The sequence below is a fragment of the Dendrobates tinctorius genome, unplaced genomic scaffold (assembly GCF_039654945.1).
Source record: "Dendrobates tinctorius isolate UK_male_01 unplaced genomic scaffold, ASM3965494v1 ptg000007l, whole genome shotgun sequence".
NCBI lineage: Eukaryota > Metazoa > Chordata > Amphibia > Anura > Dendrobatidae > Dendrobates > Dendrobates tinctorius.
Window position 1 is genome coordinate 731,568 of NW_027361675.1, and position 16,083 is coordinate 747,650.

General features: G+C 41.9%; 1 protein-coding gene across 1 annotated transcript in view; it reads right to left on the minus strand.

The window, feature by feature from the left end:
* Positions 1–710: 710 nt before the first annotated feature.
* TINAGL1 (tubulointerstitial nephritis antigen like 1) overlaps positions 711–16,083 on the minus strand; it is a 90,643-nt gene continuing 75,270 nt past the window's right edge. The window contains exons 6-12 of the mRNA XM_073571796.1: positions 15,052–15,172; positions 13,220–13,370; positions 12,184–12,367; positions 9,817–9,862; positions 6,378–6,501; positions 2,879–2,924; positions 711–1,835 (exon numbers count right to left, since the gene is read on the minus strand). Of these exons, the coding sequence (XP_073427897.1) occupies positions 1,692–1,835; positions 2,879–2,924; positions 6,378–6,501; positions 9,817–9,862; positions 12,184–12,367; positions 13,220–13,370; positions 15,052–15,172 (816 nt within the window). The 3' untranslated portion in view covers positions 711–1,691. The remainder of the gene's footprint in view (positions 1,836–2,878; positions 2,925–6,377; positions 6,502–9,816; positions 9,863–12,183; positions 12,368–13,219; positions 13,371–15,051; positions 15,173–16,083) is intronic.

Sequence of the window (16,083 nt, forward strand, 5' to 3'; positions counted from 1 at the left end):
GTCCAATCACTAAGCCAGTTATGAATCCACCTAACAGTTGCCTTGTCTATTCCATACTTAGCCATTTTTTCAATAAGGATTGGGTGAGATACTTTGTCAAATGCTTTGCTGAAGTCAATATATACTATATCTACAGCATTTCCCTGATCCAGTAGCAATGTAAAGATTTGTTACCATTGGAACATTTTATGTTAATATATTTGCCCCTTAATATCTAATAATAGTGAAAAAAAGGAATATTGAAATATTCAACCCCTCCTTCTGGGAAAAGTAGCACTGTAGAGCTTATGAAAAGTTCCATGGACATCACATAAACTGTCTGTGCATGCCTTTGTCATAGAATGTCTGGCACGGCTAGTGCACAAAAGCAAGCAAGGATGGCCCGTGGGATGCCACAAAGGGTGGCATGTGACCTTTAGGGCCTTGTAACACCAAACACAGAGGTAACTAATCAAAGTGACCAACTGTTTATGAAGCAAAGACAATATTTCACAGACCAGTGCTCAGGATATGAACACAGAAATGCCTGTGCGTGCTGTGCCACCGAACAGCAAATGTCTACACACAAAGTATCGGAGGATCACATGAAAGGAGATAGTATGCATAATCATATGTATTCTTAGTGGGCCAACTTCTGCTAGCCTTAGTTATATGAATCGAAATGTCATTTTGTAGTATTTCTTTTTCCATTAAGAACACAGCTTTGCACGTTTGGTGGAAAACAATATTTTTATTCAGACTGGAATGTTGAGAATGTCATCATTTATCATATTATTGCCTGATATATCATAGAAATCCAATTGTATGGGGGAACATAGATAGAAACAATCTTTATATATAAACATATTAATAAATAGATTTCACATTTCAGGTTTTTATACATTACAATTTAGGTTTCTAATAAAAGTGATCTATGAATTAAAAAAAATAGCATTTGGGGGTTAGTGGAATGTGAATGGTAATGTGGCATAGAAAGCATCCGGTATCTTACAGATGTATATACAGAGCAGATCAACATATCATTGGGCCTAATGATATTTAGCTTTATTCTATAAAGTGTATGGTTCACTTTGGTCCTAAGTGGAACTGACCTCTATATGGAAGCCTCAACCCTCTCGCAGTTTTTGGCCCCAGAGAGAAATGTCTGTCTATGACAGGTTCACAAGCCTGCGTGCCCCCGGTATATAGCCCCAAACAATATGCCTTTGATCCCTATAGAGATTATAGGATTATGTGCACTGTTATCCCCTCTAAAGCCACAGGCTGTGAATCTCCCGTGTCAGCACCACAGGGTCAGTAATTATGTCCTGCCTCATCTAGAGAATAGTGATAAAACTGATGTGTGGACAGCAGAATTCTAGATAGAGAAGGTGCTTCTCATGTGATACCTCATGTGTGTATGGGATGTGTTGAGGAGAACATCTGAATGGTGGGTGAAATAGTCAATGATATATTACTTTATCATCATGTTTCCAGCGTCCGCATGCTGTGATTACTGTGGGTAGATGTCCTGGAAATCATATCCCTCACATCAAGCTGATAATAGACCCTCCTTTTGTGTGGTCTACACACCCAGCCACCTAGGACAACCACTTATTGGGCAGTGGACATATTTGAAGGTAAAGAGTTACATACATCCCACGGTTTGCCTGTTACAATTTTAACAAAGTCTTGTCCTTCTGTTGATACCATTATTTCTTGTGTGAAACATCTTCCATACTGACTCTTCCCCAAACTCCAACTACGAAAGTTTCTATTTCACACTCATTTTCACCACGAACGATACGGAAATATCCATCTTCTCCCCAGTCCTTGCCCCAGGAATTAGCAGCCAACTAAGTAGGACAAAAAAGGGACATGAGTGAGGAAAGATAATAGGAAAGAATTGGCACTAGAGACCCCTTCTTTTTCGGTAGGTTCATAAGAGCGTATTTTGAGTCCAAGTGCTGTCTATGAAAAAAACTTATAGTACATGGACAAATGTTATACAATGAGACAGAGCAGATGAGCGTTTTTTTTTTTTTCACTGACCGAATCAGCATGTGAAAAAAAAAATTGCAGCATGCACTATTTTTTTTCCAATTGTCAGATGATGCTTAAGTCTATGGATGCACCAAAAAGAAAACCTGTTTTTTTTTTATGGATACATTGCAATTCTTTAACTTAGAAATCTGTAAATGGTCCTGTAAATGATTAATAGCTGCTGCTGGAAAAAATAAGACTGCAAACGGATAACAAGTGAGAAAAAAAAAATCACCCCATTTTCTGGATGTAACTGATGATTTTTTATGAACAGGTTATTTTCATGTTTTATTACCCAGGGTGCACTGCATGGCCTAAAAGTCATCCGAACTTGCCGGTTTCCTAGACACTTTACCTCTTAAATGGAACCTGTCGACTCCAAAAATGCTATTTACCTGCATAAATAGTGGTAATAGCGCTTAAATCATGCCAGTGTTTTACTGGAGCAGCGACTACAGGGAGAAGAAAAATGTTATTCTCCCTGCTGCGGCTCACTTCCAGTCATCAGTGTGGTGCAGGGAGCAGTTTCAGTCACCGCTCACTATACAGTGAATATGCTATAATTACTGCCTGGCACACAGATTGACCTTGCATTGGGCAAAAATTTTGCAACTTTTCCAAATGCTTTATGCCAGACTTCATTTGATGAATCGAATCCTAGTGTCTTTTAGATGCAGCAAATCCAAGATTGCCAGTACTATCTAGAAACTAAGGAGAAGTGATGAGAGCTACTTACATATATCTAACTGATGTATATGGCAGACTTATTGCTGTGTACATTATACATTTAGTGAAATTATATCAACTCGCCATCTACTGCACTTATATCTACATAAATTGCTATATGTTATATTACCCAGTATTTCTGTACACGTCCATTAAGAGTCAGATTTTCTCCCCACCTAGTAAAGACAGAAAAAAAAGTCAAATATATATTTTTTGAACACTGTGCAATACTCTTGGCAAAGTACATATTGTGCATTGTGTATTTATTTGTATAATGTGTTTTTCTCAGATAAAACACATACCCATTATATTCTTTGAGACTGTTTTCATGACCACATTTTTCTGCGGACTGTGTGTCTGACAAAAAGCAAAAAGAGACGTGGCCGGTTTTCTAACTTAATCATGGATCAAACTTGCCCATTAAAATCAATGTGTCCATGAATAAAATAGACAGCACACAGATGCCATTGGTGTGTCATCTGAGTGCTATCTGCTTTTTACTATTTAGGAGACACTTGAAATTTTGAATTTTTGGCATACGAGAAAAAAAAAAATACATTCTACATTGATGATTAAAACAAGACACATGGACTAAAAATAAATGAAAACGGAATCCAGCACACTGGTGAAAATTTATTTCATCTTATATCTGAATGAGACCTAAGGGGGCATTAACACTGCATGATTATTCGGAAAGAGCAATCCTGATAATGATGCAATGTAAAAAGGCTGCCAATCATCCGGCGAATTAGCAAACCGAAAAAGGGTGAAATGATCTTTAGGTTTGCCCAAAAGATAATCATCCTCGGCAGCACATCGTCCATGGCAAACAGCTACTGGTCTGCTGAGATCATTGGCAGTCTATGCGCACAGAATTATCTATAATGATGACAGTTCTATGTGCTTCACCAGGTACAGTCTACAGTCCATTAAATGACCGCCGTCCTACAAGCATGTTGCCAATCGGCAGCATCTTAACACAGCGCACTGGCAGGTGTAAATGCACCTTATGGTTGCAGATATATGGAGATTTTCTGTGCTGTGACTTTCCAATTATCACAAATGATAATGAAGGCAACTCAATGCTCTAGCTTGCCTTTAAAAGCGGAAAGTCAATCTACAAAAAGTCTTCATATGGTCAATAAGCTTCGTAGACCTGCCAGCTTTGCTTTTTGTTTTCATGGCTTTCCAGTTAGTGTTGTTGATATTCTATTAAAAAGAGCACAATATCAATCCTTCAGCATCACCATGATATTTAGATGGGACAGATTTTTTTTGTATACAGTCCTCTATAATAATACATTTTTTGGGGAATGTCTAAGACATACTTATTCTAGCTTTATTTACAGTATATAGAATTTTTTTTATCTACTACTGGTAGAAAGAAGATGGTTGTACAGAAAGTGTGCACTATGCCCCTATAGTAACATGCACAGCTAGTGATATGATCAAGATCTGGGCCAGAGGCAAGATTACAGACTGCCATAGCTGTGGCATTCCTGAGCAATGTGTGGAATTTAGTGAGACAAATTAGCAAGGTCACTCCAGAAAAAATGTGCCATGATCTACAGTCTCGTAATTCCTCTGCCGTCCTGCTATCATAATGATACATACAGCTCATACACATTCTGTATACATTTTTCACTACACGTCTCATCCTGTTCACCAGAATCTCTTTCCTTATTAAATATGTTGCTTACCCTACCTGCCCTTACGGTCACTACTATCTTTGGCTAGACATCACAAACTTGGCACCAGCTCGGTCCAGCACAGTAAGGGTAGTACAGGATGTGTTGGAGTCTCCTCTGGGTGGAGAGAAGAGGTCAGGACAAGGCACTACATGTCCCCTTATCCCTTCAGGAGATCGTTATAATTTTCCTGCCTCACCCTTCCTCTAAATTCAAAGACACCAAGATTATTTGTATAAAAATCCTTTCTAAATACATTTTGAAGAACTAAATTTGATGAAATGTTAACCTAAAATGCAGTTTAATAGCTAAAAATGTAATTTCTACTAATTTTGCTTGTGTATGGCTGGAGTATCTTGGCATTCCAACAGTTTAGTGCTTAAAATGTAACATGTACCAAAGGCAACAGTCACTTTCCGGATATTGGTGAGGCGGGTTACCTTCTGGACCCATTCACTATTGTAGACCAACAGGGATATTATAGTCAATCAACCCTTAAACTATCTTAGCCCACCTCCCTCTATGACATTCAAGCCATAGTAGCCAATATGCTCCGTGCTTGCCTTAATGATACAACACTTTGAGCCACCTATGCTGTCAGGAATATAATCTCTAAGCTCAATAGTTCCAAAGGTTGTCATTAGTGGGATTCATGAAAGGGCAGGACCGAATTTAGATTGGTTGGATCTTAGTACCCACTGGGTGGAAGATATCTAAAAAAGTTCTCTTTTCCACATGAAAGGTATTGTTAGAAACGGCCACGCAGACAAAGATAATTTACGGATTATTGGGTCTCTGACTGCTTGGCCTCGCAGCGATCCAAGACCTGGGATTGACTATTGGTCTACATGAAATAGCTGAGCACTCTACTTGGCCTTCTCCAGCAGTCCCATAGACAATGAAAGGAGCAGAAATTGAGCAAGTGCATCTTCGCTACATCCAAGATGGGGCTCTACAGGGTCCAAATCTCAGGATCATTGGGGTCCCAGAGATCAAACCCCCAGCGATCAGTGAGTTATCCTCTATCCCATGGGCATAATTTGTGGTTCTGGAAATACCACTTTTTTAATATGTTTTATTTTTATGTTTCAGCACACTGTTCTTGAAGTATACAAAAATGTAAAAAGCTTATTTTGTTAATCCCCTAGTAAAAATACATATCCATAAATAAACGAAGTACACGGTACTGTTGTGCATCCTGCTAAACATTGCTATGTATTCAGTGGGGGCACGATGCTAGCCAAGTTTACTTTCCCATTTCTCATTTTCCCAAATACTTGATACATTCCATCATCAAAGCTGTGCAGCCACCATGGAGATTCTCCTACAGTATCCTCAGGCTAACTGTAATTATTCTGCATCAAAATTTACCAAGAAAAGGACAGCAAAGCAAATGTTTCCCTACAAACAGGCAATTCTGTTTTATATTTAAGGACTGGATGTTCCTCTTCCTGCTAGGATACACCATCACTTCATGGTCGGTCAGGGTCCAGCCCTCTGAGCCCTCAATGAAACCTGATTTTAATAATATTTTAATAACACATCATCTTCACTGTTCCTGCACATCAGCACCCAGCCATGCAATGTACAGGAAAATCCACCCTTCATTTTTAGCATTGGTGAGGGCTCCAGAGGTCCTAGGTACTTTATAAGATGGGAAAATGCAGAAAACTGATGTCAGGAAATGATCCAAGTACCGTACTTTTGTAAGGTCAGGAAAGATTGATTTATTATTACGTGACTCAAAATCAGCTACGATCACAGAGGGGGCTTTGTATGGCATTACAGACAATTAAGCATATGGGAATATGTCTTTCATGATTTTATGAGAGGCCAATCCCACAACTGTCTATAGTCAATGCAAAAATTCCCTACAAATGTCATACAAAATACTGTTAGCATTCACAACCACCAATCGAAATGATTAAACTCGCTACATACCCAATAACTCTAACAGAATGTGTGCCGTGACGACGGAATCGCTCGTGTTCTCCAGTCATCACTGGCGTATGTCTATACATGCCACTCTGATACATAAAGAAGTCTTCATGCACTTCCATAATTGCTATGAAATTAGACAACAATGAAATACATAATTCATACACAATTTATACACTTCATACACATTTTATATAATCTACTATATAATCATCTAATTCTGTCTGTCTGTCTCTGTTTGTAACGGAAATCCCGCGTCGCTGATTGGTCGCGGCCGGCCGCGACCAATCAGCGACAGGCGCAGTCAAGCCGCAAATTGGCGCGGAATTCGAATGACGCACGCCACCGCTACCGCCGGGAGATCTGCGGCGCTAGCCACTGATCTCCCAACAGTTGCCGCGGGTCATCTCCTGCCACAAGGATTTGCCGCAATCAGCGATATCTTCATGTATAAACTACATACCTATTCTAGAATACCCGATGCGTTAGAATCGGGCCACCATCTAGTTATCAAAAAAAAGGGACACTTCATAGCTAATAAAACTAAATAAGTCCAACATTATTAAATACTAGCTGAAGAGCCCGGCGCTGCCCGGGCATAGTAACTAACTGTGGTTAGTTATAGCAAATTATAATTATCCTCCATCCCATAGTCCCGTGCCCATATACCCATCATACATATCCACGATCCCATAGGCCCGTGCCCATATACCCATCATACATATCCTCCATCCCATAGTCGAGTGCCCATATACCCATCACACATCCTCCATCCCATAGTCCCATGCCCATATACCCATCACACATCCTCCATCCCATAGTCCCTTGCCCATATACCCATCATACATATTCGCCATCCCATAGTAGAGTGCCCATAGACCCATCATACATATCCGCCAACCCATAGTCCCGTGCCCATATACCCGTCATACATGTCCTCCATCCCATAGGCCCGTGCCCATATACCAATCACACATCCTCCATCCCATAGTCCAGTGCCCATATACCCATCATACATATCCTCCATCCCATAGTCAACCATTATGACATCATAATGAGCGGCGGGGCTTGCAACCCATGATGACATCAGCGTCGTCATGGCAACCATTATGACATCATAATGAGGGGCGGGGCTTGATACGCACACACTTTTTCCCCATTATGTAGATAGGGGCAAAATTGTTTGGTGAATTGGAACGCGCGGGGTTAAAAGTTCGCCTCACAACATAGCCTAGGACACTCTCGGGGTCCAGACGCGTGTCTGTGCCAAATTTTGTGGCTGTAGCTGCGACGGTGCGGATGCCAATCCCGGACATACACACACACACATACAGTTGTGGCCAAAAGTATTGACACCCTTGCAATTTTGTCAGATAACACAAATTCTTTGGTATTATTATCTTCATTTAATTTGTCTTAAAAGAAAAAACACAAAAAGAATTGTCCTAAAGCCAAATTGGATATAATTCCACACCAAACATAAAAAAGAGGGTGGACAAAAGTATTGGCATTGTCCGAAAAATCATGTGATGCTTCTCTAATTTGTGTAATTAACAGCACCTGTAACTTACCTGTGGCACCTAACAGGTGTTGGCAATAACTAAATCACACTTGCAGCCAGTTGACATGGATTAAAGTTGACTTAACCTCTGTCCTGTGTCCTTGTGTGTACCACATTGAGCATGGAGAAAAAAAAGACCAAAGAACTGTCTGAGGACTTGAGAAACCAAATTGTGAGGAAGCATGAGCAATCTCAAGGCTTCAAGTCCATCTCCAAAGACCTGAATGTTCCTGTGTCTACCGTGCGCAGTGTCATCAAGAAGTTTAAAGCCCATGGCACTGTGGCTAGCCTCCCTAGATGTGGACGGAAAAGAAAAATTGACAAGAGATTTCAACGCAAGATTGTGCGGATGTTGGATAAAAAACCTCAACTAACATCCAAACAAGTTCAAGCTGCCCTGCAGTCCCAGGGTACAACAGTGTCAACCCATACTATCCGTCGGCATCTGAATGAAAAGGGACTGTATGGTAGGAGACCCAGGAAGATCCCACTTCTTACTACGAGACATAAAAAAAGCCAGGCTGGAGTTTGCCAAAACTTACCTGAAAAAGCCTAAAACGTTTTAGAAGAATGTTCTCTGGTCAGATGAGACAAAAGTAGAGCTTTTTGGGCAAAGGCATCAACATAGAGTTTACAGGAGAAAAAAAGAGGCATTCAAAGAAAAGAACATGGTCCCTACAGTCACACATGGCGGAGGTTCCCTGATGTTTTGGGGTTGCTTTGCTGCCTCTGGCACTGGACTGCTTGACCGTGTGCATGGCATTATGAAGTCAGAAGACTACCAACAAATTTTGCAGCATAATGTAGGGCCCAGTGTGAGAAAGCTGGGTCTCCCTCAGAGGTCATGGGTCTTCCAGCAGGACAATGACCCAAAACACTTCAAAAAGCACTAGAAAATGGTTTGAGAGAAAGCACTGGAGACTTCTAAGGTGGCCAGCAATGAGTCCAGACCTGAATCCCATAGAATACCTGTGGAGAGATCTAAAAATGGCAGTTTGGAGAAGGCACCCTTCAAATATCAGGGACCTGGAACAATTTGCCAAAGAAGAATGGTCTAAAATTCCAGCAGAGCATTGTAAGAAACTCATTGATGGTTACCGGAAGCAGTTGGTCGCAGTTATTTTGGCTAAAGGTTGTGCAACCAAGTATTAGGCTGAGGGTGCCAATACTTTTGTCTGGCCCATTTTTGGAGTTTCGTGTGAAATGATCAATGTTTTACTTTTTGCTTCATTCTCTTTTGTGTTTTTTCATTTAAGACAAATTAAATGAAGATAATAATACCAAAGAATTTGTGTTTGCAATCATTTTAAGGAAGAAACTGAGTATTATCTGACAGAATTGCAGGGGTGTCAATACTTTTGGCCACAACTGTACATACCACACATTGAGCTTTATATATTAGATTAACTTTAAACAGGTGGATATAACCTTCGTGAATGTTCATTCCATGCAATAATGTCCCTGATGCAATCTAGGAGGACATGTGGTCTTCATGTCTATGTAGAAATGCCTGCACATGCCAAAGCCACTGTAGTCTTTAGGGTGACCTTGAATATATGGGGTAATGTAACATTATCTATAAATTATGAGAATATTACCAGATGTAGAAAATGACCATATAAAGCAGCAAATTCACACCTCAGCTGCTGCAGAACCTCCTTTTGACATTGCTACAATTTATGACGAACTGTTTCCTCTTCAATATAAGGATTGCAAGCCAAAATAGTCTCATAAAATGCCAGCCACAAAGCACCAATACAGTGCAAGTCTTGGTTGTACTAATATTATTCATAATTTACACTTATATACCCACACATAATAAAATAGAAATAGTCCTTAGTATTTTAATGCACTGCATAGTGTTACTGATCTTATACCTACCTTGCACTGGACCATTGTCAAATATCTCTTTCATTATCTCTTTTTCCTGCCGGAAAAAAATGGGATAATGAGTTCATGACTGCACCAGTATTGTCACAGCTAACATTACAGATTGTCTATTAACACAGGATTCATCATGCTAAACACTGGTACTTCTCATTTCAATTACTTTAGACAGTTTACTCCTGATTATATATTTATTATATTAGCATTCTTTGTTTGTGATACAATGGGCCCCCTTACCTCTTGGGCACCTGTGTGAAGGCAAAGGTTGAACCAATGATATGTCTACCACTGCTCAGTGCTTACCCCCCAAATTATAGCATTACTCAGACAATTACCAGGATCTTATTTTATACACACAAAAGTGATTTTTACTAATCTACTTGTTACTGCATACAAAATCGTACAGCGCCATAGGGAATAGTGCTAAACTATAAATAATTTCTATAAGCAGACTCTAATGCCAATGGTGGCGTCCCTGCGTGGTCTCACTCCTTCCTCCTGGCAAGGACGCTGACATATTCACTGCTCGTCCATGTCTTCATTCTCTGCTGTGGCTTTCTGCTACCCTGGGCCTGTGCACATCCTGCAGGTCTTCCGGCGACTCTTAAAGGGGCAGCGCACTCACTTTGGAAATGCCCCTGGCCAATAGCTGGGAGGCATCAGGTATATCAGGCACCCTCCCCGTTAGGGAGGTGCCTGAGTAACCCCTGTAGTTTCCCTACTTAGTGTATGTGCAACTAGTATGTTGCCAGGTCCCTGTCCTTGAGTCTCATGGTGTCTGAACCTGAACCATGCTGTAGTCAGTTGAGGGAAGTGCTACATCCGAAGTCATTCAAGTTGTTTCTGAGCAAGTAGAACTCATGTAACTCTATGTACTGTCTGGTCTATTTCATCCACTTCTCTTGGGTCTTCCATGGCTGCGAACTCATGAGCCCGTTCCAGACTCTAGATCCAGTGAGGTGTTCATTGGGGACAGTAGTTTTACGAGAGGTGTACGTCCAGTTCAGCCGCTGGTGACACCATCTTCTCTGCCAGGTCTGCCATCCGCCAACTGGTCTGGATGTCTCCAATAGGGTGAAAGAGGAGACATAACCTCCACACAATCTGGGCGAGTATTCCATAGACCTGCTCCTGGGATCCATTGCCTCGAGGATGTATCTTCGTGGACACTGGTTTGAATATGGACCCAGAGAGGGTATCTTCAATTCTCAAGTGGCTGGTTGATGAGAACGTCAAGGCGGATGTGCTTTCCAAGTCTTTCCTATCCACCAACCAGGAGGAAAAACCTCAACTTGTCTTTGATTCTTCCAAGATGGTGGTTGGTCATGCCGTACAGGGAGAGGCTTTTCAATTCAAGGATCCTGCTACTCCACCTGCTTCATTCTGCTCTGAGGATGTCTTGGTGAAGGGGATAGGGGAAATCTTCTTTCTAGTGGACAGGAGAGAACGGGACCTCAATAAGACATCATGGGAGTCCAAGGAGAATATTCATGCCCCACTTCTTCTGCGGAGAGACCTTGCAATTTTGAAGAAGGGGCTTAAGGGGGGTACTGTAGTGCCAATGATGGCATCCCTTCATGGTCCCTCTCCCTCCTCCTGGCACGGATGCCGACATGCTCAGCGCCCCTGACACTCAGTGCTGTCTCCATTTCCAGCTGCGGCTTCCTGCTCCCCTGGGCCAGGTCTGATGGCATGCCTAGCAAACACGTGCCCGATTCTTAAATAGGCAGTGTACGCACTTTGGAAATGCCCCCAGCCAATAGCTGGGAGGCATGTGGCATATAAGGCACGCTCCCCAGTAGGGAGGAGCCTGAGCAACCCCTGTAATTTCCCTACTTTCTGTGTGTGCAGCTAGTATGTTGCCAGTTCTCTGTCTTTGAGTCCCATGGTGTCTGAACCTGAACATGAGACCCGTGTTGTCTGAACCTATTCTTGAAACCCGTGTTGTCTGAACTAGGATCAGTGTCTGTCCTGTCTGGTGATTCAGAATCCATACTGTCTTATACCAGTATCCGAATCCTCTCCTGCCAGTGACTCTGAGTCCATATCTGTGTCTGCAATCCTGCAGTACTGGGGACTGCCCAGGACTGGTTTGACTGGTACCTGGCAAATACCTGCAGCGCAAGCCTAACTCCACAATCAGGAGCTCTAGTGAAGACAAGGTAGCCAATTAGCCACATCCCTCCTGGGTAACCCCTTCTCGTGACACAGGTCCACGATCCACTTTTGTGACACAGACAGTGAAACAACGCAGTTTGCCCCAAATTCACATAGACTTTTCTTCTGTTCCAAAAGAGAAGGCCACATTAACCTGTTGATGAACTTTATACCAATACTGAAAATCACTGAAAGTCAACTTACACTGGATGCCAAGCGATAAGCAGGTGTGGACTGGTAGATTTCATTAGATGACGCATATGGGTTTGGGCAGTTGTTAGTAGCCTGTCTTTTCCCTCGCCCCATGGAACGACTATGCATCATGCAAGAAGCAGGAGGTCCATTTGTATTTGGAGCCACAAATGGATAACAGTCCTCGGTTACAATCCTGAAAGAAAATAAGAAAATTTAATTACATTCCAGAAAATTAAATCATAGAAACGTTTATAGAAAATCTATTGTTTAAAATTCTCATCCTATGAGAAATCTCTTCAGAAGAATACCAATAATCTATAAACCCCACAAGAGAGAAAATCCTCTATACAAACACTATACACCTACACAATAATAAAAGCTGGGCTAGGAAATTTAGATTGGGGACAGGGAGCAATGACAATGTCTTTAAAGCTCTATATGTTGGAGCTATATAACTCATGTATATACTTCATGTACACTATTTAACTAATTAACTACAAAAATTATGTATACAAAAGTACAATATCAACCTAGTTTACTTATAAAGAACCATCCCAAAATCCACCTTCCCACTAAATTCCACAGTGCCTTTCTTTGGAGATAAGCTGCCAGGTCAACGCAATCAACTACAGAAACTCTCAAAATATATTTGCATGGCTGCAAGTATACATATTGTGACCTAGTGGTGGACCTGTGCAACATCATTATCAGCCGTGATAGTTCGGATGTGTGAAACAGTACATAATACTTGCACTATTGTTTTTTGGAAGCCTTTTTACTAATTATCCTGTTAGGGTCTATTTTGTTTTTCACCCTTCCTATGCGATCCATGGACTACTATATAAGATGATTATAGCCAGTACACCTGGCTAGACTACTCTAAGATAATAGCTTGTGTAAATCATTCATCTTTTCTCCTGCATAGAGAACAATTTTTTTTTTTAACATCTGGAAACTGAAAATGAGGAAAGAAATGTTTGGAATAGACGGACATAAAACATACACAACCACATTTAATTAATGGAGATCTATTTGATTCACACACCCTCGCCTTCTCAGATACCACCATGCCCCGTCTACACGTCCTCCTTGACATCCTTGCTGATTTTTTGTGTCACATGACAGAAGATTCTGCGGGGACAGAGCAGGAGTCATGTGCCCCATTGACTGAATGGAGAGCCTATCAGAAGCAACACCTGTGAAGAGACAGATATACGTGCATTTATAATCTATTCTATTATTTCTAAACACTGTTTTTCGGTGATTCCTTTGTATCTCCATTCATACTGCACCCACACACACACACAAATGATACACCGTATGAAAGGTAAACTTGCCCCTTTCAGCAAGAAAATACCCAAACAAACCACACATCCACGATTTAATCACAAAATACAGTTTAAACATTAATTTTCATAAACCTGCAGTAAGGAAAAATGACCTGCAGGTGGCACCACAGTACCCCAAAGCACACTGCCAACACATTTGTAAACATGCACTGCTTTTTCAATGATTACTTCGCCCCCCACACACACACACACACATGATACACCATTTGAAAGGTAAACTTGCTCCCTTCAGAAAGAAAAGAGCCAGACAAACCACACATTCACGATTTTATCGCTAAATACAGTTTAAACATTCATTTTAATAAACCTGCAGAAAGACACAATAACCTGAAGGTGGCACCTCAACCGGAAAACATTTTTTGGCCTCTACTTATCAAAAGAATTTATTGTATTACCAATCTACATATATAAATACCTGTCTGTGTTCATCATCTCATGAAATACATTTACATTTGACCAGCTTGTTTTTTCTGAAATTGCCTGTGCCCCCGACGACCAATGTGCGAATATTTTGCACAGGCCAAGCTAGTAATATATAATAATGTAATCTAAAATCTAGATTTTACTACCAGTGTAGATATCACATCAGTGTGGATTATCCAATATTAGCTTATACAACAGGACACTGTCTAGGGCAGTGACATTGTCAGACTGAATCAGTGCTAGAGGGGCTTGAATACTATCCAATGCCAGGGGTACTATCTGAGAAATTTATGGCATATCAAAAATGCTATTTACTTGCAGATATAATGGTAATCTGGAGGTAAAAAGCATTTAAGTCATGCCTGACTGCCTTACTGGAGCAGCGGCTACAAGGAGAAAATGAAGATATGTTCTCTCTTCAGCTGCTTGTTTCCAGTCATCAGGGCACAGCAGGGGGCTGTAACACTCAGAACTCAGCAAACAATGAGCACGCTATAAATACTCCTTCCGCACCTTGACTGACAGACTGCTCTGTAGTTTGTTTGTATGTGGGCAGGGCAGGCTCTCAATCAGGGCACAGAACGAGTGATAATATTGCGAACGGTTGACTGCAACAGTCCTCTGAACAGTCCAAATGACTGGAAGGGAGCGGCTACATAGAGGTTACAACATAATTTTCTCCTTGTAGCAAAAAATGGTTAAAGCACTAATAGAGCAGGCTACATTTGGCTCCTCGCAAGCTGAACACATCTGGTCTAGTGTATAGATGGTTTAATAAGAAGAGCAAGCAGAACATGTACCATAAATCATGCTCTAATATCACTAAGTATTTGACATTTTTTATATTTTTTTTAACAGTACATTATGTAATTCCATATAACTGCATGAAGATGCCACACTTTTCTTTTCCTGAATGGTCTTTTAGTCCTCTAAACCTTACTTTATTTACTTACGCCATGTAAAATAATAAAAAAAAATGCAATTATGTGCACTATTTTACCTAACCATTTATAGACAGGAATAAAAGAGTCAAGTTATATTTGTTAGGAAAATGTACAATAACCAATTGTGGTCCGGGCTGAGCTGAAATATTTTAGCGACTTACCTGCTGTTGAAAAAGCCCAGGAGCCAGCACAGTTGCCTTGATCAAGTGGCTGATGGATCATTCCTGGCCACTTCTCCGCAGCATTAAAGTCAGTAGGCAGGTAGTCATTGTTCAAGTTCACCTGCAGATTAGAGACAAGAAGTCAATAATGAATACATATAGTTGTGGAGAAATACTAAATGGCAGCTATTATTTTTATAGAAAAAAAATCATCTTTATTTTAAAAATCCAGGTACAATTCAATACCAAATTATATCCTAAACTAGATGTGTGCCCAATGCTATCGCATTGGGAGGGCAGTAACATCATGATGGGGGCAGCTTTGTGGCGCTGGGGGTGGCGGCCCACCCACTTCCATGCAGTCACAATCGGCAGGAAAGCCGCGGTCTTTCCTGCCGGCGTGTGTAGTCAAGCGGTGGGTCCTGACGGGGGTCCGGCGGCAGCATCCCTCTCATTACTCCCCCCTGATTACACCTTCTCATCACATTCCTCTCACAGCTGGCAGGAAAGACAGTGTTTTGCGGCCTGTGCTGGAGATGGTGTGCGGTGCCACCAGAGGGTGGCCGCACCCAATCTCCAGCACAGGCCTCAAGCCGAGGTCTTTCCTGCCGGCTGTGACTGCACGGAGGAGGGTGGGCAGGCAGCGGCGGGATCCGGCGCGTGTAGTCAGGCGGTGGGTCCTGGCGGGGGGGGCCGGCGGCATCCATCATTAGTCCCCCTTATTACACCCTCTCATTACACCCTCTCATTATACCCCCTTCATTACACCCCTCTCGTTATATCCCCTCGTTACACCCCTTTCACAGCCTCGTGATAGCAGCGGCGGCCTGGATCCGAGCGGCAGCTGGGATCCCAGCGGCGGTTGGGATCGCAGCGGCGGCCTGGATCCGAGCGGCAGCTGGGATCCCAGTGGCGTTCGGGATCGCAGCGGCGTTTGGGATCGCAGCGGCATCACTTGGGTGTTCCAAAATGGCGGTCGGCGTACTTCCGCTGCAGCGCAGTGGATTGTGGGATTCGGGGACATCCAGACGG